Source organism: Phocoena phocoena, chromosome 1 (assembly GCF_963924675.1).
Source record: "Phocoena phocoena chromosome 1, mPhoPho1.1, whole genome shotgun sequence".
NCBI lineage: Eukaryota > Metazoa > Chordata > Mammalia > Artiodactyla > Phocoenidae > Phocoena > Phocoena phocoena.
Window position 1 is genome coordinate 43,597,660 of NC_089219.1, and position 27,162 is coordinate 43,624,821.

Here is a 27,162-nt window from a genome sequence, read left to right on the forward strand (position 1 = left end):
GTAGCTCTTTTTTTGCCCATTTAAAAATTGGGCTGTTTTCTTAATGAATTATTGGTACTTCATAAATTTTGGATACAAGTCTTTTATCAGATAGTGCGTTTTGCAGATATTATGTTCCAGTCTATGACTTATGTTTTTCATTTTCTTAACTATCTTTCAAAGAGTAGAAGCTTTAATATTTGATAGAAGTCCAATTTATCAGTTTTTCTTTTATAGTTTATCTTCAGTTTCCTAAAAAATCTGCCTTAACCCAAGGTCACAAAAATTTTCACCTGTATTTTTCTGGAAGTTGTATAGTTATAGCTTTTACATATAGATCTATGATTAATTTGGAGTTAATTTTTGTACAGGGAATGAGGTAAGGCTTGAAGTTTTGTTCTCGAAGTTTTGTTTTGGGAATTTTTTTGTGCATTTTGTTTTTGATTTTTTCCTGCTTATAGATAGATATTCAGTTGTTCCAGGGCCATTTGTTAAAGACTATACTTTTGCCATTGAATTACCTTGGTCCTGTTTTTGAATGTTATTTTACCTTATATGCATGGGTTTCTTTCTGGACTCTATTCCATGGGTCTATTATGTATACACATACGTGGATTTATTTTTATTTTTACTACTGAATACTAAAAGTGTACTTTTGATCTGAAAACATTTCTTTCTTTACTTTGGAAAATTCTTAATTATTATCTCTTTCAATGTTACTACTCTTTTATTCCCAATGTTGTCTATTTTTGGAAACCTTTTTTTGATGTTGGGGCCTCTGAAATCAGTCTTCAATATCTCTTAACTGCTCTTTTGTATAATTTTTCTCTGCTTTTTTGTGCTGGATCCTGGGTACATTGTTCAGTGAATTCTTCCAGTTTAATATTTCTCTCTTCAAGAAGATTATTAATTTAAGAGAAATGTTAATGTGAATTGATTAATATTTAATAATCAATTATAATAATTTTATGATTATTAAGGATATAATAAGGTTTACACTGTTACTGATTTTCAACTTTTAGATTTAACTTCAGAACAAAGCAAGAAGACAATTATAAGCACAGAACATAAATATTAACCTTGTAGGTTAGATCATTTCTACATTTGAAAACAGCTTTTTGTTCCCTTTAAATTATTCAGAATTTTACATTTGCAGACTTGTTTATCTTCTCTCAACTATTTCTTGGGTGTCCTAATCTAATCCTTATGAATTGAGAGCACATTTGTGTAGCCTAGTAACATGGTGATGAATATGATGGCACAATTAAAGCTGCCTTAAACCTTCCATTGTCTTCCCACTGCAATTGGAATAAACTCCATTTTATAAAGGTCCTATATGATCTAGTCCTTAAAGGTCTCTTTGACCTTATCTCTTAATAGTCCTCAGTTTGCTTTAGCTACATTGATCATCTTTGTGACTTTTGAACCTGTCATACTCATTTCCGATTCATGATTTTTGAATTTACTCCTGCCCGACCTGGAGTGCTGTTCTTTTCAGAGCTTTACTGGCTGATTTCTTCTCTTCATTCAGGTTTGTTCTCAAATGTTTCTTTCTCTGAGGATTTTCCCTGACTCCCATGGCTAAAGAAGTATTCTCTCCCCTGCCCCCGTCAATTATTCACATTACCTTCCTTGTTGTATTTTCTTCAAAACATTTATCACTAACTTAACTAACTGAAATAGTTTGTGTATCTTCCTTCATTAGGATATAAGCTCTATGAGGGCAAGAGTTTTATCTGTCTGGGTCAACTCTGTATACCAACCTTTAGAACAAATGGTCTGGCACGTTGGAGAGGCTTAATTTAAAAACTGTGAGTTGGGGAGTAAATCAGTTGGGGTGATGTCACTAGCAAGCTTTTTTTGTCATTTGGCGGAAAAGCACCTGGAGGAAAGGAGTCCTGAGAGAACACTTCTATTAATAAAAATGCTGTGCTTATTATTCCTGACTTCCTGTTCCCACTGGGACTTGGAGACAAGGGAAAATACTATTTAGATCAGCTTAAGAGTGTTTCTGAGACCCAGTGTGTCTCTGGTTCCTGAGAAAGAAATACCATGGGTCACTCAAGCAGGTCACTTGGGAAGTTTCTATAATTTCAGATCTTTGAAAGATCTTTTTCTTTTTATTATCTCTTTTTGTCACCTACTCTCATTCTGTAGTCTTCCTTATTTTTTCCTTTAAATTGTAGCCACCTGGGTTAACCCAGATGCACTTTTGCTTAGTTTAAATTTCTTTCTTATCCTATATAGATTTATCAAAAGGCAATGTAAACTTTAAGGCACTATATTACTGATTTGTATGGTATTAATTGCATTCAACTTCTTTGAATTTTATTTTTATTAATGTGTAATATACTAATAAAATTATAGGCCTCAAACGCAATGAAGTTTGCTCTTTCATTTTGAAAAACTACTTATTTATTTGTTTACCTACCTATTTGTTTATTTTGGCTGCACTGGGTCTTGGTTGTGGCACACGGGATCTTTTAGTTGCTGGCATGTGGACTTCTTAGCTGCGGCGTGTGGACTCTTAGTTGCGACACACGGACTTCTTAATTGCGACATGTGAACTCTTAGTTGCGGCATGATGTGGGATCTAGTTTCCTGTCCAGGGATGGAACCCGAGCCCCCTGAATTGGGAGCACGGAGTCTTACCCACTGGACCACCAGGGAAGTCCCTGATCTTTCATTTTTTTAATGTGAAAGTTTATCTCAGCCTAAGAATTAACTTAGACAAAAATGTATTTAGAATACTTTTAAGCTAATTTTTGTACTTAAAGTGTACTTTTGATCTGAAAACACATTTCTTTCTTTAATTTGGAAAGTTCTTAGTTATTCTCTCTTTGAGTATTACTTCTCTTTCACTCCCAACATTGCTTTCTTTTGGAATTCTTTTTAATGTTGGAGCCCCAGTTTAAGTCTTCAAATGAAAGCTTTTTTTGGTCAAATTCTCATACCCAGTATTTTATTTTAGTTGATATCTATACCCATGGAATGTTACTTATTTTTAGATGAGATGATAAATGGCAATCTAAATTATTCATTAGAATTGATAGAGATCTATCAATTTTTTTTTCAATTTTTAAGAAAGTAAATGCTTAAATAATAAAAGATATATTTTATAATGTAAAGGGACATAATGAAGAATCTGAGTGTGATTGGGTAGGGAGGAGGGTTTTTAGGTGGTAGAAGCAGAAAAGTTATTAGTATCTGTGGAACAATAACCAGTAATAGATTCCAGTCTCTTATAGGGAGATCCCAAAGGAATAATGAATGAATGCTTTGAGTACCAACCTTAACACAGTTTTCACCTCTGAGCTGTATTCACTAGGGTATTCTTGTGAAAGATAAACATGCTGTCATTAGAGCTTTAGAGGACTCCTGTGGTGTAGTCTCCATTGTGGAGGGAAAAAAATCTTCTCTTTTGTTTCCCATTCTCTCCCCACACCCCAACTCAAGTGAAAAGATGAAAATTTATAAAAACCTTACTCTAAAATCTTTGATAAAGCAAAGAAAGTTGTATAATGTTTGGTTGATCATTCATTATTTGTATATTTGCATTATAAAAGTAATAGTTAACATTTTTTGAGAACAAACTGTGCAAGGTGCTGCTTGTCATTTTACATATATTCTATTGTTTATTCACATCAGGTCTGAAACTTAGTATAATCTTCCCTTGTTGTCATAGATGTTGAGGCTCAAGTCAAGTAACTTGCCCCCAATCTCATAATAGTAAATGATGGGACTAGTGTTCAAACCCATGTTTCTGAGACTCCAAAATCTGATTTTTTTCAAAATAACGTACTACTTCCTTGATATGGGGATTATTTTGGGTTTTTTTTGTTTTTTTCGTTTTGCGGTACGCGGGCCTCTCACTGTTGTGGCCTCTCCCGTTGCGGAGCACAGGCTCCGGACGCACAGGCTCAGCGACCATGGCTCATGGGGCCAGCCGCTCTGCGGCACATGGGATCTTCCCGGACCAGGGCATGAACCCGTGTCCCCTGCATCGGCAGGCGGACTCCCAACTGCTGCGCCACCAGGGAAGCCCTATTTTGTTTTTATAGATCTGGCCCAGCAGCTTAAATGTAAAGCCAGATTTGGGGGTTTTTCCCCTGTAGGTTCTCATTTATTTTTTATTTTTAAATTTAATTTAATTAATTAATTTATTTTTTGGCTGTGCCAAGTGGCATGCAGGATCCTAGTTCCCCAACCAGGGATCAAACCCCGGCCCCCTGTATTGGGAGCGTGGAGTCTTAACCACTGGACCGCCAGAGAGGTCCCCCAGATTTTGTTAATCCTGGGGCAAGGGGTACTACCCCTAAATGTATTTGGCAGATGATGATGTGCAGGTGAACATGGCTTTCAGTCATAAAGTTTCTGGTTTTGTGGGGAAGTCTTCCCTTCACTTGTGTTCCCTACTGTCAGCATAGCTTCCACTTCACTCAAGGATTCTATGTTCCATCATTGAACTGTTCTGCAAATAGACTCTATTTTTCAAGGAAAGTAAGCATTTAACTTCTCTGATGGCGATTTCTGTATTTGCTGTTATTTCTTTCAGAGGCATCAAAGGAAGCTTGCACATGTCTAGTGAACAAATCTGCTGTTACATTATTGAACAGCTCTTGTCATGAAGTTCTTTTGTAGTTCTAAACTGAGGAAAATGTCTCCTTAATGAAGGGTGATTTGTTGCTGTTTCATTCAGAAAATATTTGAATTAGAAAGTGCTTAGTTAAGAGCATTTGCAACTAAAAAACAAAAAACCTGCCTAATATGAATTTAAATAAACCCTAAGTTGTTTATGTTTCATATTTGTCTCAACCAAAAATAGAATAAATCCTGTCTGTTTTACTACTTTCTCCATAAAGTTTCTTCCCTTAATATCTCATATATATAGTTGTACTTAATGTCTTAATTCTTTATGTTCATGAATTGAATTTATTTACTCAATGGGATTGTAAGCTCTGTGAGAACAGGTACCTAATCTTAACATTTTTTGTGTGACATTTGAGGCAATAATTTTTATACTGAGACCTCTAAAGTAATTCATACAGTAAGTTTAGTCTAAAGGAAGGCATCAATATTTTTGGCTTTTAGCCAGACAAACTAGAGTGTGATAATGCAAGGTATTTTATGCTCACCAGAAGCCCTGATGAAATTGGAAAACAAGTTTTCATTTAATAAATGCCATTTATTTAAAAACAACTTTATAAATATGTGTCTTTCATAGTGAAAGGTTGGGAATTATTGTTTGGTAGTGTCTGGCCCAGTGCTGATAATAATGATTATTAAAAATATGATTGATTTATTGATGGTAAGTAATGAACTTTTTTGTTTTAGGGAATGTTGTAGGCAACTTGGGACATTCCTTCTTCAGTCAAAGTTTCCTTGGCAGTAAAGAACATGGCGGATTCTTATATGTGACATCTACTTACCAGTCACTGCAAGACCTAGTACTCCCAACCCCACCTTACTTGTTTGGGATTCTCATCCAGAAATGGGAAACTCCTTGGGCTAAAGTGTTTCCCATCCGAATAATGTTGAGACTTGGAGCCGAATATCGACGTAAGTATAAAATACCCTCTTCTAAGCATTATGACCAAGACGTAATGACTAAACAGACTTGAGATATTCAGAGAGCCCCATGGTGATACAATTAAACGGAAGTATTCTTTTGAAATAGCTAAGCTAAATTTGGCCAGTGTCTCTACTTATTTTGGCTATAATGGGAAGAACTCAAAATAACATTGCCTTGTAAACTTACTGGTTTTATAGGTTAATTGATAGATACATGATCATCTTCAGAAAAAATGAATATCAACAAGTAACTATTTTTTATAGTATCTGTATATGGTAAGTATTTTTTTGTCACTTGGTTAGAAAATAGTTATGACAGATTATATTTTATATAATGTAACAGATACTGGAAGCTAGTGGTATAGAGATCACTCTCAGCTGGTAAAGTAAGCAACAAAAGAGCCTCCTTGCCCATGGCCATAGCAGTGCAACTAAGCTGTGGTTGTTTTTAAAGATATTAAGGCCTAATTGCAAGCTTTATTTTATTTTATTTTATTTTATTTATTTATTTATTTTTGGCTGTGTTGTGTCTTTAGTTGCAGCACACAGGATCTTTCTTTGCAGCACACGGGCTTCTCTCTAGTTGTGGCAAGCAGGCTCCAGAGTGTGCGGGCTCAGTAGTTGTGGCACATGGGCTCCAGAGCGTGTGGGCTCTGTAGTTGAGGCACGCGGGCTCAGTACTTGCAGCACGTGGGCTTAGTTGCCCCGCAGCATGTGGGATCTTAGTTCTTTGACCAGGGATCGAACCCGCATCCCCTGCATTGGAAGGCAGATTTTTAACCACTGGACCACCAGGGAAGTCCCATGCAAGCTTTATTTTAAACTTTATATCTTTTCCTAATCAACGTTGCCCTGGTCTAGGAATCAGACCACTTGAATAACGTTATTAACTCTTCCACTTACCATCTCTGTAACTTTGGGTGAAGTCATTCAAGTTGTCTGATTGTCAGTGTCCTTTGCAACTGGAGATAATAATACTTGCCTTTATATTGCATGGTATTATTAAGAGGATCAAATGAGATCATTAAAAATTATTTTATAAAACATAAAACAGTGTATTATATGTTTTCAGCAGGTCACCTTCAGTCTTTCACTTATTTATTCATTCATTCAACAAGAATTTAATAAAGGCCTACCATGTGTAATAAATCCAGAATTCAGAAATGGCTGAGATGTGGTTATAGGCTCTTGGGAACCTTTGTAAGGAAGATGTAGAAATCATGATTATAGTAGTATATTATGTCAAAACACATGTTCAAAGTTAACAGAGTTCTTTGGGAGTTCAAAGATGGGCTCTAACTTCACCAAGAATGAAGGACCAAGGTACCTCTGGACTGAACTGTGAAAGAAGCATATGAATCAGCTAAGTGAAGTAGGGAAAGGAAAGGATTGTGTGCAGAGGAAAAACATTTGTATTTTCCTGTGTTGTACAGGCAGTTGAAACTGTAAAGTTCGAGGAGTGAGCCAGCTAATAGGATCACCTGGTATTTGGCTTGTCTGAGGAGGGTCCTGAATCAGAAATGTGTAAGAGTGAACTCTTTTAGACTTCCTGAGCACAGAGGAATCAGGAGATACTTGTTTCCTGGAATATATTAATCCAGTTTGGAAAAGAGTGCTTCTTAAGACATGTAGTTCATTTTTGAAACAGCTGCATCAAAAGACTGGTGCGGTTTGTAGAAGGCTCCGAATTTGTCTGTGATGCTGTTATGGTAAATGCTTTCTGAGCCCTAAATTTTATGCTCTAATGAGTCATTACAATTATATTTTGAGAACTCTATGAAACATGATGTCTCTTTTGCCAAAATTTTAAGCTGCCAAACTTAGTCTGATCATTTCCCATTTCCATAGTTTATCCTTGCCCACTGTTCAGCGTCAGATTTCGGAAGCCATTGTTTGGAGAGACGGGGCATACCATCATGAATCTTCTTGCAGTAAGTTGGGAATTTTTATTTTCTTTTTCCTTACTGGGGTTTGCATGAGAAGGATTTTATTATTTTGTTAATACCCTGCTGCTTCACGTAGGTGAAGATTTACTATAGGAAAAGAACAGAACATGTATATTCTTTGGAAAGTATATGGAGGTTTGGAATGAAATAGTACAGGATTCTGGCTCTTGGTTATACACTAACTAAGTGACCTTGCAGGATTATTGTGAGGAGTAGTTATACTTAAAGCACCCAGCATTATGTCTTGTTTTAATTTTAAGCTTGGCATCCTGATGGTGTCCCCTGTTTCTGTGTAGCTTACTGTTCTGCCAAAGATTGGTCAGAGATTGTGTTCAGATACCTCTAGCCAGTAAGGCATCTATACTTTCTTGATGGATCTGCATGGACTGGGATTCAAACGTCATTCTTTTTTTTTCTGCTGGAGTTGCTCATGTCTCCTCTGCACATGCATGGGCTCTAACCCTGTTGACCAAGAATGTTGGTTGGCTTGGGCCCATTAAGTCACTGCTGCACATGTGCACAGACTAAAGTCAGTCCTGGGTATTTGGAGAGTTCATGAAGTTCCATATGTCTGTCTCATTCCCAGAACTTCTTGTTAAATCTCTCGCTAGTCTGCCTGCTCATTACTTGCTCCAAATAGGCTAGCATCCTCAGGCTAACAGGGCCACTGGTCCTTTTCACTAGCCACTGAGATTACCACTTTAACTGAGACACTCCAAATCAAGCAAGATCCTTCAAGCAGCAAAGCTTATTGTTTTCACAAACTACCTTGCCCAGGCTGAACTATGAACAGGGCTAAAGGCAGCCCCAGGCAAGAAAATCACAGATTCAACTCTATTCTTCTTACTTGAAGTTCAGTAGTTTTTATGAATGAACACATCTCAGTGTATTGTATGTCTTTGGTCTAATTCCAGGGCACTGAAATGGTTTTTTTGGTTTGTTTTGTTTTTTTAATAAATCTACCCAACTGTTTAGTTGCTTTTGGGGGACTTGTTTATTTCCTCACTCTGTCATGCGATTGTAGTTATAGTTCCAGTTATCTTTTAAAGAGATGTAAACTAAGAAAGCTTCTTGTAGGTTTACCCATGTAGTTGCCATTTCCAGTGCTTTTCATTCCTTTGTATAAATCTGTATTTCCATCTGGTGTCATTGTCCTTCTACCTGAAAGATTTCCTGTAATGTTTCTTATAGTGTGGATTGGCTGGTGGTGAATTATTTTAGCATCTGTACTTCTAACAACGTCCTTTGTATCTGAAAGATGCTCTCGCTGGATGTAGAATTCTAGGCTGACAGTTTAATTCTTTGAGAATTTTAAAGATTTGCTCTATTGCCTTCCAGTTTGCATTTTTTCAGATGAGAAATATGTTTTCCCTCCTTTGTTCCTGTCTACATAATGTTTTATCCTTCTCTCTTTGCTTTGAAATTTTTCTTTTTATCACTGTTTTTGAGCCATTTGATTATGTGCCTTGGTATAGTTTTTTTCCATGTAGTTTCTTGTGCTGGGGTTTTCTGAGCTTCTTAGATCTGTGTGTTTATAGTTTTCATCAAATAATTTTTCTGTCCACCCCTCCTCTCCTTCAGGGACTCCATTGTTAATAGACTTATTAGCCTGCTTGAAATTGTTTCACAGCTCACTAATGCTCTCTTTTTTTTTTAAATTTATGGCCGTGTTGGGTCTTCGTTTCTATGCGAGGGCTTTCTCTAGTTGCGGCAAGTGGGGGCCACTCTTCATCACGGTGCGCGGGCCTCTCACTATCGCGGCCTCTCTTGTTGCGGAGTACAGGCTCCAGACACGCAGGTTCAGTAATTGTGGCTCACAGGCCTAGTTGTTCTGCAGCATGTGAGATCTTCCCAGACCAGGGCTCGAACCTGTGTCCCCTGCATTGGCAAGCAGATTCTCAACCACTGCGCCACCAGGGAAGCCCACTAATGCTCTCTTTATTTCTTTTTCAGTGGTTTTTTTTCCTCTGTGTGTTTCATTTTGGACAGGTTTCTTTTATTGCTGTGTCCTGAAGTTCACTAATCTTTTATTTTTATTTATTTTTTTCTGAGTTAGAACTTTTTAATTTTTTTAACATCTTTATTGGAGTATAATTGCTTTACAATGGTGTGTTAGTTTCTGTTTTATAACAAAGTGAATCAGCTATACATATATATATCCCCATATCTCCTCCCTTTTGTATCTCCCTCCCACCCTCCCCATCCCACCCCTCTAGGTGGTCACAAAGCACTGAGCTGATCTCCCTGTGCTATGTGGCTGCTTCCCACTAGCTATTTTTACATTTGGTAGTGTATATATGTCCATGCCACTCTCACTTCGTCCCAGTTTACCCTTCCCCCTCCCTGTGTCCTCAAGTCCATTCTCTATGTCTGCATCTTTATTCCTGTCCTGCCCCTAGGTTCTTCAGAACCTTTTTTTTTTTTTAGATTCCATATATATGTGTTAGCATACAGTATTTGTTTTTCTCTTTCTGACTTACTTCACTCTGTATGACAGACTCTAGGTCCATCCGCCTCACTACAAATAACTCAATTTCGTTTCTTTTTATGGCTGAGTAATTTTCCATTGTATGTATGTGCCACATCTTCTTTATCCATCCTTCTGTCAATGGACACTTAGGTTGCTTCCATGTCCTGGCTATTGTAAATGGAGCTGCAGTGAACATTGTGGTACATGACTGTTTTTGAATTATGGTTTTCTCAGGGTATATGCCCAGTAGTGGGATTGCTGGGTCATATGGTAGTTCTATTTTTAGTTTTTTAAGGAACCTCCATACTGTTCTCCATAGTGGCTGTATCAATTTACATTCCCACCAACAGTGCAAGAGGGTTCCCTTTTCTCCACACCCTCTCCAACGTTTATTGTTTGTAGATTTTTTGATGATGGCCATTCTGACTGGTGTGAGGTGATACCTCATTGTAGTAATCTTTTATTTTGCAGTACTTAAACTGCCGTTGATTCCATCCTTTTTCTTTTTTCCTGTAATTTCAGCCATTGTAATTTTCATTTCTAGAGGTTTGACTTGGGTCTTTTTCTATATCTTCTGTGCCTGTACTTAACTTTTGAAACATCTGGAATATAATTATAATAAGTATTATGATGTCCTTGTTTGGAAATTCTAACGTGTTTCATTTCTGACTCAGTTGCCATTGATTGATTTCCTCCCCACCCCCAGCATTTTGAGTTGTATTTTCCTGCTTCTTTGCATCCTTGATATTTTTAAATTTTTTTATTGGATGACAAATATTGTGATTTTACCTTGCTGGATGCCAGGTATTTTTATGTTCCTATAAAAATTCTTGAGTTTGGTTACAAATAACACAGTTAATTTATCTAAAAAATAGGTTGATCCTTTTGAGTCTTGCTTTTAAGATTTGTAAGGTGGAACCAAAGTCTTGTTTATTATAGGGCTGATTATTCCCCACTACTAAGGCAAAACCCGTCTGAATACAGCTGACCCTTGAACAACGCTGGTTTGAACCGTGAGGGTCCACTTATACGTGGATTTTTTTTCAACAGTAAATACTACCGTACTACCTGAGCCATTCTTGGTTAAATCCTCCAGTGAAGAACCACGGATATGGAGGGCCGACTATAATTTGTACATGGGTTTTTGACTGCACAGAGGGGGTCAGTGCCCCTAACCCCCACATTGTTCAGAGCTCAGCTATATTTGTAATGACTTTTGGTGTTGTCTGGAATTAAGCCAAACTTCACAGATTAAGCACAGTCCTTCACAAGACTGCCATTACTCCAGATGCTAGCTGCAAGTTCAGGGGTCCCCAGACCTCCCACGTTCTGACTAACTAGATACAAGTGTGGGAGATCCCACTAACCCATCAGGGTTGATAATTCACTAGAATGATTCATAGAACACAGCAAAGTACTGTGCGGTTAACCCTTAAACAATAGGGCTTGAACTGCTCAGATCCACTTACATGTGGATTTTTTTCAATAAATATGTACTACACAGTCCATGGTTAGTTGAATCCACAGATACAGAACTGCACTTCAGAGAGCGGAATGTAATGTTATACATGGATTTCTGACTGTGCAGGGGTTGACGCCCCAACCCCCATGTTATTCAGGGGTCAACTGTACTTATGATACAGTTTTATTATAACAAAGGAGATCTAAATCAGAAGCAGCCAATAGAAGAGACACATAGTGCAAGGTCTGGGAGGGTCCCAAACAAGAAGCTTCTTTGTCTTCAGGAACATGTCACTTTCCACATACATTGGTGTGTAACAATACATATGGAATGAGCTCCTAAGCATCTGTGTCCTGAGTTTTTATTGGAGTTTCCCTACAAGGCCTGATTGATTGAATCACCGGCTGTGTGACTGAACTCAGTCTCCAGCCCCACTTTGGCAGAAGTCAGGCTGATATCACATGCCTCAGAGCCCCAGCCTCTCATCACATGGTTGATGTTTCTGAAATGGCCAGCTGCCACCCCAACTTATCCTTTTAGCATCAGTGTCATCAAACTGACATAGACTCTCAGAGTCTGCCAGGAATAACAAAGGCACTCATATCACTCAGGAAATTCCATGGGTTTAGAGGTTACCTCTCAGGAACCAGGGGCAGAGGTCAGCCAAATTCTTTATTATACAGTAATACTTTACCCAGTGCCCATGAATTATGAGCTTTTCCTATCTGGGTTTTGGCAATAGGCACTACTCCCAGACCTGTGTAACAGATAATGCTCCCAATAATCATTTCAGGGATTTCTTTTGCTAGCCTCAAGAAGTTTCCTCACACACATTTGCCAATCAGGACACTGCTATTCTGATGGGACCCTCTGTGAACCTTTGGAGTTCTCTCTCTGCAGTTTTCTCCTCTCTGTCCTGTGAACTCTAACTACCTTGATTTTTTTCTCGATTTTCAGTTTTGTCTCCTCAACTCAGGAAGTCTGCCAGCCTCTGCCTGGGTTCCCGCTTCCTGCATCTGAGCTTGGAAACTCTCCTAAAGCATAACCTGGGCAGTCATAGAGCTCATCTTGTTTGTTTCTTGTCTCTCAAGGACCACTGTCCTTTGTTGTCTGAAATTTGGTGTCTTGGAAATCATTGTTCCATGTGTTTTGTGTGAATTTTGGTCGTTTAAGGCAGAAGGCTAAATCCAGTCCTCTTTTCTCCATCTTGGCCAGAAGTGAAATTTTTTAAATTATATTTTAATCTATAAGATCTCTCTCTCTATTCTTCTATTCCAACCCCCATCCCTTTGTCCCTCTTTGGTAACTTTAGTTTTTAGTCACATTTTTGACAAGTTAGTTTTTCTTTCAGATTGTAATCTATTTTGGAATGAAAAGGAGATATTTATCCTGTAATCAAGCAACAGCAGCCTATGGTTTTTATGGCCTATCTCAATTCATTTTTACAAATATTTATTGGATTATCTACTGAAGCATCTCACTCTACATCATCACTTTCTCCCTAGTTTACCAGGATTTAAACCTATTGATTTCAACACCTTTTCACTGTTTCTCACTCCTCCGGCTTTTCTGTTTATCTACATTAAGATTCCATGGTTTCATCATTAAAATCACTTTTTTACATAATTCTAGTTCTTTTTTCACTTTTACCCTGTGTTGTGGTAGCCTGGCAAAATGTAAACCCTGATTAAATCTACCTCTTTGTTTAAAATTATTTTTTAAAATTTATGTATGGTAAAATCCACCTTTTTTGGCATACATTCCAAGAGTTTTAACAATGTATACAGTTACGTTACTACCACTGTCACAATCAAGATACAGAACAGTTCCATCACCAGAAAATTTGCTGGTGCACCTGTAATGTCTGGCAACCATTGATCCTTTGTCCCTATAGTTTTAGTTTTTTCAGACTGTCCTATAATGGAAATTATACAGCATGTAGCCTTCTTAATCTGGCTTCTTTTACTTATCATAATGCATTTGAGATTAATCTGTGTTGTTATATGTATTGTTGGGAAGGAAATAAAATCTTTTTCTTCTACTCATCTCAGGTTCTTCAGCTGGGGCCCTCTAAATTAGACTGGCCAAAGACTGATTAACAAGAGGCATATTTAGGGGTACTATATTCTGGTACCCTTCAGTATCAATAGGTCATTCATTTTTATTGCTGAGTAGTGTTGTATTGTATGTATGAACTACAGTTTATTCATTCACCTGTTGATGCATATCTGGGTTTCTAGTTTCTGGCGACTGGGAATAAAGCTGCTATAAATATCCGTGTATTAAGTTTTGTGTGAATATTTAGTTTTCATTTCTGTGGGAGTGGGATAGTTGAGCCATACTGTATGTTTAACATTATAAGGAACTGAAATTGTTTTCTAAAATGCCTGCAGTATTTTGCATTCATCAGGTATAAGGATCCTTTTTTTTTGGCCAGTACTCATTATTTCTCCTTTTTGGTTTTTAATTTTTGCCATTCTAATAGGAGTCTAGTGGTTTTAATTTTTGTGATTTTAATTTGTATGTTTCCTGTGATGAATGATTTAGAGCATCTTTCATTTGCTTATTTTGTCTTCTCTATATCTTTAGTGAATGTTCAGATTTTTTCAACTGTTCATATTTTTAAAATATGGTTGTTGTTTTCTTATTGTTGAGTTTTGAGAGTATTTCATCTATACTGAATGTAAGTCCTTTGGTAGATTTGTATCATTTAAAAATATTTTCTCCCAGTCTGTAATTTATCTTTTCATTCTCTTAACAGTGTCTTTCACAGAACAAAAGTTTTTAATTTTGTTGAAGTCCAGTTTATTAATTTTTTTATGGAGTGTTCTTTTTATATCATATCTAAGAACCTATTGACTGAAACTTATATCACAAACATTTTCCTCCATGTTTTCTTCTAAAAAGTTTGTAGTTTGGGATTCCCTGGTGGCGCAGTGGTTGAGAGTCCGCCTGCCGATGCAGGGGACATGGGTTCATGCCCTGGTCCGGGAAGATCCCACATGCCGCGGAGCGGCTAGGCCCGTAAGCCATGGCCACTGACCCTGCATGTCCGTTGCCTGTGCTCCGCAACGGGAGAGGCCCGCGTACCGCAAAAAAAAAAAAAAAAAAAAGTTTGTAGTTTTATGTTTTATATTTAGGTCAGTGATCCATTTTTAGTTAATCTTTATGATTGTTAGGCATTGTTTGAAGTTGTTTTTTTCCCACTTGTATGTCCAGTCATTTCAGTATCATTTGTCATTTACTTGCCTTTGCACCTTTATCAAAAGTCAATTGATTATACCTGGTTGGATCTAATTCTTCCTTCATTCTTAACTTACATCCAAGCTTAAATATGAGTGAAGACAAAAAGAGTAGCATACTCACCGGTCTCATTTTAGATTCATGACCAATACCGTTAAGGGAGCTCTTGGACCTACCTGGCAATCCTTCCTGGTCCATAATACATTCCTACTTCCCTAGATGACTATTTGCATGTGATCTCTTCTCAAATTTCCAGTGCCTCCTCTCCTTTCCTCAGTTTCAGCTGATAGCTTAGCCCAATTTCCCTGAGTGAATAGAAGCAATCAGAAGATAATTTTCACACAGTTCCATCCAGCAACTTACTAATATCTACACGTTTTCTTTTCTTAGCCTCCAGGACACCATTCTTTCTTGGTTCTTCTCCTGCAGTCTTCTGACTTCCCCTTCCTATCATATTCTACATCTCAGTAAATGGCAGTTCCTGTCTTCAGCTTGCCCAGGCCATGAAATTCAGAGTCATCTCTTTTTTTTTTCACATTCCACATCCAACCTAAGGGCAAATATTGTCCTTTTTCCCTTCAAAATATATTTAGAGTTTGATAACTTCTCACCATCTTTTGAACTGTTAACATCTTGGTTCAAGTTATCACTGTCTTTTGCCTGGATTATTTTTATTATGCTTATCTGATATCCTTTCTTCTATTCTTGTTCCCTTTCCATCTATTCTTTACAGAGAAAGTCAGAGAGATCCGTCAAAATAGGTCAAAAGCTTTTTCAAAGTTAAGGCAAAGGTCCTTGTGGTGACCTACCAGACCCTATGAAATCTAGCTGCGTGCTATCACTTTGACCTCAATTCCTACCATTCTTGCTCATTTTGCTTCAGCCACACTAGATGTGGAGTATGTATGCATGCATGTTTTACTCTACAGGTATTCATTTAGTCCCCAGGATGTTCCAGGCATTTGGGATATAACAAGAACAAAACAAGTGAGCATCCTTACCCTATTGGAGCTTACCTTAGAGGGAGGAGATAGTTAAATAAATACAGAAAATGTTAGGTGGTGACAAAGCAGGGATAAACATTCAAGTATTTGTTTAATATTGTATATAAAGGGTATATGAAACTTTTTAGTCTGCTTCTTTGTAAGAGTTTACAGACTAATCAGAGAGTAGAATATACACAATGGGGCTTTCATTATACATTTTCTTATTATTTAAATGAATGAGATCTTTTAATTTTGACATTCTTTTTATTTATGCTAATTTTATTACTATAAATTAAATCCTGCCATTGATGAATTCTTTCTTCCACTTCAATCTGGTTTTGCCCAGGACTTTAGAAATTACCAGTATACATTGCCAGTAGTTCAAGGTTTGGTGGTTGATATGGAAGTTCGGAAAACCAGCATCAAAATTCCCAGCAACAGATACAATGAGGTAAGATTTCCCATGAATTTTTCATAATTGAATATCAAAAATGAAGATGAGAAATTCATGATTACATGTAAATTTTTAGTTAATCGACAGTGAAATCAGTTCATAGTATTATATGACTTAGATCAGTGATAGGGAATTCCATAACAGAAAGACAAAATGTTAAATTCATGATTTATGTAGTCTTTGCTTGTGTCATGTGTTGTGTTTTGACCTTTTGATGCTGACAGTCAGTGACAGATTTGCTTTTTGAGGTATAAAATTAACTTTATAATATTTATTAGTGGTGGGATCTTTTATTTTTCCCTCTTTCTATAAGTATATATTACTTTTAACTATACTTAATGTTTAATCATAGCTAACCTATAAGTCCCAAAATTATTTTTAAATAAGTTTTTGAAAGCAAATGTTTGCATTTTGAATTAAGCTGTATTTTGTAACTAAAATGAAATTGTGCATACTACACATAACAGAATTATGTAATAGCTGTTCTTGCCTATTTGCCATGTGAAGTAGTACTTGAATTTAAAAATTTCTTAAAATGGGTTCTAAAGTGTTGGATAGTAATCATTGTGATTTAAAATAGAAAATTTAAAAATTAGTTTGATATAATGTTAAAATTTGTTGTTTTATTAGACAGGGTGATAACTCCACAGTTACTTCTTCTACCATATCTTGGTATAAAATAACGTGTTCCCTCCTTCTCTTTCTTCCTTTTCTTCCTTTCTTTTTTCCTTTCTCATTCAGCCATGTATTCACTTACTCATTTGTACATTCAATAAACATTTTATACTTGATATACACTTAAAATCACAGAAATGTCTTACTGGACTTTTAAGCTCAGGGCTCAGTATTATTATGTAGGAATGACCTATTTGAAGAAAACATTTACCCTGTGGCTTTCTGTCTGATGGCTTTTTTCAGGACACTAGAAAATAGTAGTTAGAATGTGTGCTTAATTTTTCATGGGATACAATTAGCTATTAGATAGTCCTACCTTGGAACCATGCTAAACTAGAGTCAAATCTTTAAAGAGAACTATTTTTATGTAATTTATGCCCTAAATAGTTTTTAAAGGAGGCTATGCTTTGAAAACTTGTTTTATTTCCCATATTTGAAATGTTATTATCTATTTCACAAACGTCTATTAAATATATTCTATGATATGATACAAAGATGAATCGGACATTTTGCCTGCCTTCTGGGAGCTTATTGCCAGAAGTGAGATGATCAGATGTCAGCTGCAAGTGGATAACGTACATTGCTATCCTTGATGTTTACAAGATGGTACTTTGTGTTTGGTAATAAGATCTGTTTATACAAGTATATTTGTAAAAGCTTTGAGACCCCCATAATTATTTCAGTACTTGACTGAGGACATTCATGACAACAACTGCCATTCATATTATCTGCCTTTATCTGAATTCTGCCTCCTAGGTTTATGGTTGTGCAGGTTCAGAAATCTTTATTCAAAAACAGTAACTATTTCTTGTCATTTATTACATTTAAGTTTCAATAAAGCTTACCAATTATATATCACTTATTTTTCTTACTTGATTTAGCAGACTGACTTCCCTTCTAATTCAATTTTTGTTTTAACTCAGTGTAATTTTATTTCTCATGATGTTGGACATTTGAATTGTCTTGTGTCTAATAGTTGAAAAAGTAATTTCGTATAATTTCATTTAATCACCACAGTATGCCACTTTTCCTCTCATTCATTTTTCTTTATTTGTACCTTTAGTTTTTCTTATCACTCCCTGAACTATGTTTTCTTTTGTTTATAGCCTTTGCACAAGCTCTTTTCTAATTGTTGCACTTCCCCTACTCTTCATTTGCATAACCCATACTCAATTTTCAGGTTTCAGTTTAAATGGCATTTTCTCAGATAGGCTTTCATTTTTCCACATATTTATTTCAGATAGGCTTTCATTTAATAACACACATTCTATGTGTAATACTCACTATATTTGTAATTCCTTATTCAGTGTCTGTTTTCTCTACTAGACTTTTAGTTCTATGAGGGACTGTGTCTGTCTTGTTTACCACTGTATCATTAACAGTCTATGTAGTATAGAGTAATTGCACAAGAAATATATATTGAATGAAACAGAAATAAAATATAAACAACATAAAATGTAAAAACAAAATATAGATATATAAATAATATAAAAATAGCTAAAAGATAAAGTAATGTGGAAATAAGTGCTGAAACTTATTGGAAGTTTATTAAAGATTCAAAGAAGGGAGAGCTCTGATAAATGAAGCAGTCAGGAATTTGCTTTATGTCTAAATGAGCCTGAATCCCTAACAGCCAGAGCAGCACATTCCATGTAGATGTTTATAAACATTCATGTAAATGTAAATGAAGGAAAGATTTGAAATGGACGGTGATGGATGTATAGGCACTATAAAGTGAAGGGTGGAAAATAAGTGAAAAGAGGGATAGATACCAGCCTAAACAAAAGGCAGGAAAGCACCAGGAATGGGCATGTCTGGTAGGGAGGATGGGAGATATCAACCTGCCTAGTGAAGAAGAGGCTAAAGGCGACTGGGAAATGAAGTTGTACAAAGAGACTGCTGGATATTCAGAGGCTTTCAGAAACCACACAAAGGAGTCTAGACTCTAATATGATAATTTGTAGAGGTTTTACAGGTTCTAAAGCAGAAAAGTGAATTAACCAAAGTAGAATTTTAGAAAACTGAGTTTTGGCAACTATATGTAAAATGTGGAGAGAGGAGGCCTCTAAGTGTCAATTGAAAAAAAAAAAAGAAAAGCACAGCGTAGAAGTTGAGAATTATGTTTTATACAGTGGCCTTATTGAGGACTGTAGCCCAGGATACAGCCTCTCAGATAGCTCTGAGGAGCTGTTCCAAAGAGGTAAGGGAGGAGCCAGGATATATAGGAGTTTTTGCTGGGAAAAAACAAAACAAAACATGTAGTTGAACATCAGAAGAGTACTGCTAATCATAAAAAAAAACAGACATCTCAAGTTAATGATTTTAGTGCTTTTCTATTTATGGGAAAATGCAAGAGTCAGGGCTCACTGAAATTATTCCTTAGACAGGCATCTTAACTCTCTAGGGCCAGTACCCTGTTTTTCTCCATCCTGATTTACTAAGGGTGCACTGTTGGTGGCAGGTGCAGTGGCTGATGACTTGATGATAGGCAACATTTGTTGTTTACCAGAATGGCAGGCAACATTCTTTGTTTACTGAAATGGCAGGCAACATTTTTTTCCATATAAGGAAAGACTTTAAGCTTAGAAAGCTAGAAGATAATATTTCTGAAGTAGTAATTTTAATAAATGAAGTAGTCATTGTATATAAATTTTCTAATCTCCTTCATCAAGGCCATGCAAGATCTCTGTTGGTCTAGGTAACGCTACTCATGTTCTTATGATGAGATTATTTTGATCATTGTGTTAACTAACATCTATTTAGGGTATATTATATATCAGGTACTATTCTAAGCATCTGTGTATCTTCACACTATTTCTGTGAAATGAGTAGGGTAATTACCTTTTTACAGATGAGGAAATTAAGGCACAGAGCGAGCAAGTGTTGGAGCTAGAATCAAACCCAGACACTCTAATTCCAAACCCAGACACTCTAATTCTACTCTTAAACACTATACTAAACCGATTTTCATAGACATCAGTTTAATGATTACATCTGATTGTAGGGCTGATTATAGGGTCTTTACAGAGGTAAAGCCCTAATCTAGTATGACTTACAAGAAGGGGAAATTTGGACATAGATATGCATAAAGAGAAGGTGATATGAAGAGACATAGGGAGAAGATGGAAGTCAGGTCAAGTCCTTGACTCTGCAAGTCAAGGAGAGAGGTCTGGAACAAATCTTTCCTTTTACAGCCCTCAAATGGAACCAGCTCTGCTGACATCTTAATTTTGGACCTCTAGCCTCCAGAATTGTGAGACAATAAATTTCTATTGTTTAAGCCACCAGTTTGCAGCACTTTCTTATAGCAGCACTAGCACACTAACATAGCAGTCCACTGTAAATAGCTAAACATCAAGACAAAATATGTGGGGGGAAAATGCAAAAGACAATGGGGCAGAGAAGGTGAGCCCTATGATTACCCTACTTTACTGTCTGGAGTTTCCAGGCCATAGAGCAGTTGCGGGGGGGAGCCTAAACTGAGCCTAGAGGTCTCCCTGCCTTGAAGACAGTGTAGGGAGGGCATGATGGCTAGAATTTACAAGACAGATTATGGAAATAAAAGAACTCTGGAGATCTGCAGGAGGTTCCTATTTTGTCTTCAGCTGATTACTAATCACTGCATGTATGTGAGAAAAACACTGGAAAGGAGCAGGGAGAACAGTTCTCAAAGGTCCAGGAATAATTTGAATTCTTATGAGCTAGAGTAAGAAAGGCACAAATAATTCCTAAGGATCGAAGTTATCCATAAATTTAGGCTGCTCTGATCCTACCTAACAAGCTTAAAATAAAGCTTCAACAAGATCAAGGCACATACCTGTTAAGGAGAGACACAGAAAATATAAAAAAGACCCAAATCAAGCTTCAAGAAGCAAAAATGACAATGAGATGAAAAATACATTGGATGAGATTAATGGCAGATCAGACACGGCTGAAAAAATTTAATAAACTTTAAACAGCAATAGAACTATCCAAAATGAAACACAAAGAGAAAAGGCTGAAAAATTAAATGAACAGCACATGATTGAGATGTGGGAAGTGCTGGATGGCCTAACTCTGTAATTGAAGTCTCCAAAGGAGAGAAGTGGGTTGACAGAAAAGATATTTGAAGAATCAGTGATCAAAAATTTTATAAATTTAGGGGCTTCCCTGGTGGCGCAGTGGTTGAGAGTCCACCTGCCAATGCAGGGGACACGGGTTCGTGCCCCAGTCCAGGAAGATCCCACATGCCGCGGAGCAGCTAGACCTGTGAGCTATGGCCACTGAGCCTGCGCGTCCAGAGCCTGCACTTCAAAATGGGTGGGGCCAGGGCAGTGAGAGGCCTGTGTACTGCAAAAAAAAAAAAAAAAAATTTATAAATTTAATGAGAAGTATAATCACATAGATTCAAAGAGCTCAATGAACTCCAGCTGCAGGAAACAGGATGAAAACTACATTAAGGAACATTATAATCATCATAATCAAATTGCTTAACCCCAGAGGTAAAGAGAAGAATCTTAAAAGCAGCAAGAGAAAAAAATCCACATTATATACTGAGGAATGAGTATAAGAATGACAGCAGACTTCTCATCAAAACAGTTCAATCCGAAGACAGTGTACAAAATCTTTAAAGTATACTGAAATAGATAACCTGTTAACCTATATTTTATACCTAGTAAAAATATGTTTCAAAAATGAAGAGCAAAATGCTTTTTCAGAAATATAAGAGCTAAAAGAATGTATTACCAGCCACCTATTCCACAAGAAATGTTAAAGGAAGTCCTTCATGGAGAATACCAAATAATGGAAATCTGGAACCACACAAAGTAATGAAGAGCAGCGGAAATGGTTAAATATATAGGTAAATATAAAAACTCTTTAAAAGATAATTGTTTAAAGCAAAACTAACAACAGTGTTTTGTGGAGTTTATAACTTACGTAGAAACAAAGGGTATTTCCAGGAAAGGGGAAATAGAAGTATACAGATGTAAAGTTTCTATGTGACATGGGATGTGGCATAATATTACTTGAAAGTAGATTGATAAGTAAAGATGTAGAATAAAAATCTAAAAGCAACCACTAGAAAAATTTAAATGGAGAGGTATAGCTAATAAGCCAACAAAAATAAACTGGAATTATATAAAGAAGGCTGAAAAAGAAGAAAAGGAGAACAAAGAAGAGATATAACAAATAGGATATAAGTGGCAAGATGCTAGATTTAAATCCAGCCATATCAATAATCACATTAATTATAAATGACCTAAGCACCCTCAATTAAAAAGGGGAAATTGTTAGATTGATAAACAAGAAAGATTCAGCTATATGCTGTGAATAAGAAAACCACTTGTAATATGAGGATACAGATAGTTTAAAAGTAAATGGATGGGAAAAGATATACTACAGTAATACTAATCAAAAGAAAGCTTGAGGGCTTCCCTGGTGGCGCGGTGGTTGGGAGTCCGCCTGCCGATGCAGGGGACACGGGTTCGTGCCCCAGTCCGGGAAGATCCCACATGCCGCAGAGCGGCTGGGCCCGTGAGCCACGGCCGCTGAGCCTGCGCGTCCGGAGCCTGTGCTCCGCAACGGGAGAGGCCACAGCAGTGAGAGGCCTGTGTACAGCAAAAAAAAAAAAAAGAAAGCTTGAGTGGATAGAGTAATATCAAAATGTATTTCAGAATAAACAATATTACCAGGGACAAGGAGGCACATTTCATAACTATAAAGGGATCAATTCATCAAAAGGGGACAACAATCCTAAACATTTGTGCATCTAATAACAGTGCTTCAAAATGCATGAAGCAAGAACTGTTAGAACTATAAGGACAAATATAGATAAATAGAACTACAAGGATGAAGTCACAAGTATATTACGAGATTTCAGTAACCCCCTGTATCAATAATTGATAGAAGAAGTAGACAGAAAATCATCAAGGATATAGAAAACTTGAATAAAATACACACTTCTCAATAACCAATGGGTCAAAGAAGAAACCTAAAGAAAAATTAGAAAATATTTTGAGCTGACTGAAAATGAAAACGTGGTATATCAGAATTTGTGGGATGCAGCTAAAGCAGTGATTAGAAAGAAATTGATAGCATTAAACTTCTATGTTAGAGAAAAAAGACATCTCAAATCATTGACCTACTCTTCTACCTTAGGAAATTAGAAAAAGAAGAGCAAATGAAACACAAAGCAAACAGAAGAAAGGAAATAACAAAGACCAGCAATTCACAAATTAGAAGGCAGAGGGCTTCCCTGGTGGCGCAGTGGTTGAAGGTCCGCCTGCCGATGCAGGGGATGCAGGTTCGTGCCCTGGTCTGGGAAGATCCCACATGCCGCGGAGCGGCTGGGCCCGTGGGCCATGGCCGCTGAGCCTGCGCGTCCGGAGCCTGTGCTCCGCAACGGGAGAGGCCACAACAGTGAGAGGCCCGCGTACCGCAAAAAAAAAAAAAGAAGGCAGAGAAACAATTTAAAAAATGAAACTAAAAGTTCTTGAGATCAATAAAATCAAATTTCTAATCAGATTGATTAGATAAATAGTGAAAACACAGGGTACAAGAAAGGTGGTAGAGTAGGAGGACATGGAGCTCACTGCCCATCCCCCCCAACAAACACATCACCAGTGCATCAACATGTGGAGCAATTCTCACTGAAAACTAACTGGAAACTGGCCTCAAGATTCTTGTACAACCAAGGCTCTAAGACAGATGCACAAAATCGGGTAGGAAGGGAAGAGAAGTGATCAGGTCAACCTGTGTCCCTAGAAGGAGACACAGAAAAGGAGGGGGATTACATAGGCTCAGAGATCCTCCCTGGGGAGAGAGCTGTTCAAGCCACATATTGGGCACCCTAGCCTTGAGGTCTGACACTGAGAAGATGAGCACCTTAGCTGGTTTGAAAACCAGTGTGACTAACAGGAGGGCTGTAAGACTCTGATTATGAAGTGCATGCAAACACTTGCTACTCCTGAAAAAAGGTGGAGGAAGGAGATTAAAGCTGCATAGAACTCTGGCTGGTTTCCCATAACCACTGCAGCATGCACCCCAGCCTGAGCTGAGTGCCCTTTCCATCCCCAGTTGCTCCATGACACAGTTCCACACTAGGGCAAGGGCTGCTGCAGCCAAGGGGAGTGCATGGTTGTGAAGGACAGAGCCAACGTGGACCCAGAAAGGCATCTGAATGGGGTGGGGGCAGCCATTGCTGGTGTTTATGGAGGCAGTGCATCTGAAGCACTCTAGGACTCTGACGGACCAGGCCTACCATAGCCCGCATTGCAACCCATGCTGAGCACCCACTTCAGCCCTTCTTGCTCTAGTACTGCTCCCCTCCGGAGCAAGGGAACTGGTGCTGGGAGTGGGAGATCACACACTTAGAGGGAACTGAGACAGCTTGGACCTGACCCTCAGGGATTCTGCTCCAGCAACCTGGGGCCTCACTGCACCCCAAATAGGGTGTTGATGGCCAGCGAGCAGAGGAGAAGCCCCAGCCCACACCTGGCTCTCTTCCTAGCCACTCCACCTCCAACCCCACTTTGTACCAGGGTGATAGCTGCCGGCACAGCCTGGGGGAAGAGACGGTTTGTGCTTGTGTCAGATGCAGCACTCCCACCAAAGCCAGTCGGCCCGTGCACTGTATAAGGACACTCATACAAGGACAGCCCCTCAAGACCAGAATAGATAACTGTGCCACCTAATTTCATAGACACAGAGGAAGTTGAGCAAAATGAGAAGACAGAGGAATTTGTTTCATTTGAAAGAACGAGAGAAAACTCCTGAAAAAACAACTAATGAAACAAATAATTTACCAGATCAAGAGTTCAAAGCATTAGTAATAAGAATGCTAACTGAATTAGGGAAAATAATAGATGAACACAGTAAGAATTTTAACAAGGAACTAGAAAATATTTAAAAGAACCAGTCAGAACTGAAGAATACTATAACTGAAATGAAAATTGTTGACATAAAGCATAGGAAGATTTTCTTATTAGATCTGTCTCCTAAGGCAAAAGAAATAAAAGCAAAAATAAATAAGTGGGACCTAATTAAATGTAAAATTTTTTTTTACACCAAAGGAAACCATCAACAAAATGAAAACACAACCTCTTGAATAGGAGAAAATATTTGCAAATGATATGACCGATAAGGGGTTAATGTCCAAACTATATACATGGTTCACACAACTCAATATCAAAAAAACAACCAACCTGATTTAAAAATGGTCAGAAGGGAATTCCCTGGCAGTCCAGTGGTTAGGAGTCAGTGCTCTCACTGCCGGGGCCCAGGTTTGATCCTTGATCGGGGAACTAAGATTCTGCAAGCTGCACGGCATGGCCAAAAAAAAAGGTAAGAAGACATGAATAGACATTGTGTCAAAGAAAATATACAGATGGCCAAAGGCACATGAAAAAAAAGTTTCTCAACATTTCTAATCATCAGAGAAATGCAAATCAAAACCCCAGTGAGATAGCACCTCACGCTTGTCAGAATGGCTATCATCAAAATGTCTATAAGCAGCTATACTCCAATAAAAATTAATTTTTAAAAAAGCCTATAAGTAACAAACATTGGCAAAGCTGTGGAGAAAGGGGGATCCTAGTACACTGTTAGTGGGAATGTAAATTGGTACAGCTACTATGGAGAATATTATGGAGATTCCTCAAAAAAGTAAAGATAGAACTGCCATATGATTCAGCAATTCCACTCCTGGATGTATATTCGAAGAAAACAGAAACAGTAATTTGAAAATATACATGTACCCACCCCAATGTTCATAGCAGCATAATTTACAGTAACCAAGATATAGAAGCAACCTAAGTGTCCATGAACAGATGGATGGATAAAGAAGATGTGATACATAGATATATCTCTTTATCTATCTATCTATCTGTCTATCTATGTAATGGAGTATTACTCGGCCATGAGAAAGAATGAAATTCTGCCATTTACAACAACATGGACGGACCGAGAGGGTATTATGCTTAGTGAAATACGTCAGACAGAGAAAGACAAATACTGTAATGCTATCACTTGTATGTGGAATCTAAAAAATAAAACAAACTAATGAATATAACCAAACAGAAACAGACTCACAGATATAGAGAATAAACTAGGAAGAGGGGAGTGGGGAGTGGCAAGATATGGGTAGGGGAGTAAGGAGGTACAAACTACTGTCTATAAAATAAATAAGACTAGAAGGATATATTGTACAGCACAGGGAAATATAGTCACTATTTTATAAACTTTAAATGCAGTATAATCTATAAAAATATTGAATCACTGTTGCACACCTGAAACTAATATTGTAAATCACCTATACTTCAATTAAAAAATAGTAAAAACACAAATTAACATTATGAGATGTGAGAGGGATATCATTACAAGTCCTGTAAATAGTAAGAAGACAATAGGGCATATTATGAACACATTTATGCTAGTACATGTCCAACTTGGACAAAATGGACAAATTCTTTGAACATCAACTTTCATACCTCTGTCAAGAAAAAATAGGTAGCTGGAATAGCCCTGCGTCCATTGAAAGAGTTGAATTTATTATTATAAACCTTTTCACAAAGAAAGGCCCAGGTCTAGATATGTTCACTGGTGACTTTTACAAAATGAAGGAAGAAATAACACCAGTTCTATACACTCTTAGAAAATAGATGAGGAGGGAATCTCTTTCGATGGGGCCTTCATTACACTAGTATCAAAACTAGAAAAAAAATTGGAAGAAATGAAAACTGCAGACCTATATCCCTCATAGGTGGTTGCATAAATACATAACAAGTTTTTAGTATATCCAATTCAGTAATACACAAAATAATAAGGTACTTCATGACCAAATGGGGCTTATTCCAAATATGCTAAATTGCTTTAACATTCAAAAATCAATCTGTAACTCAGCATATTAACAGGATAGAAAGGAAAAACACGTTAAAAGAAAAAGCTGCTGCAGAAAAAGCATTTGATGAACTCATACTTCCATTCAATCTCTCTCTCTCTCCCCCACACCCTCTCTCTCTCTATATATATAGAGATATCTATCTATCTGTGTATATGTATATACATATATATATATATGTATCAGCAGTTTAAAAATAGAAGAGAACTTTTACAATCTAATAAAGAGAATTTATGAAAAACTTAAAATTAATATATCTAACAGTGACTTGATTGACTGGTTCTTCTTTAAGATTGGGAACAAGGAGATGATGTCTACTCTTATTTCTATTTAGCATTTCAGTGGATCTTCTAGCCAATGTAATAAGGCAATAAAACAAAATTAGAGGAATACAGATGAAAAAAAGAAGTAAGATTGTCTTTATTCACAGATAACATGATTGTCTATGTAGGAAATTCTAAAGAATTTACGGAATAGTACTAGATGTGGTCCAATGAAT

At 37.2% G+C, this 27,162-nt stretch overlaps 1 protein-coding gene across 1 annotated transcript in view; it reads left to right on the plus strand.

Moving 5' to 3' along the window:
- ZFYVE9 (zinc finger FYVE-type containing 9) overlaps positions 1-27,162 on the plus strand; it is a 121,554-nt gene that overhangs the window by 71,012 nt on the left and 23,380 nt on the right. Inside the window, exons 9-11 of the mRNA XM_065882736.1 lie at positions 5,314-5,538; positions 7,399-7,481; positions 16,004-16,108. Of these exons, the coding sequence (XP_065738808.1) occupies positions 5,314-5,538; positions 7,399-7,481; positions 16,004-16,108 (413 nt within the window). The remainder of the gene's footprint in view (positions 1-5,313; positions 5,539-7,398; positions 7,482-16,003; positions 16,109-27,162) is intronic.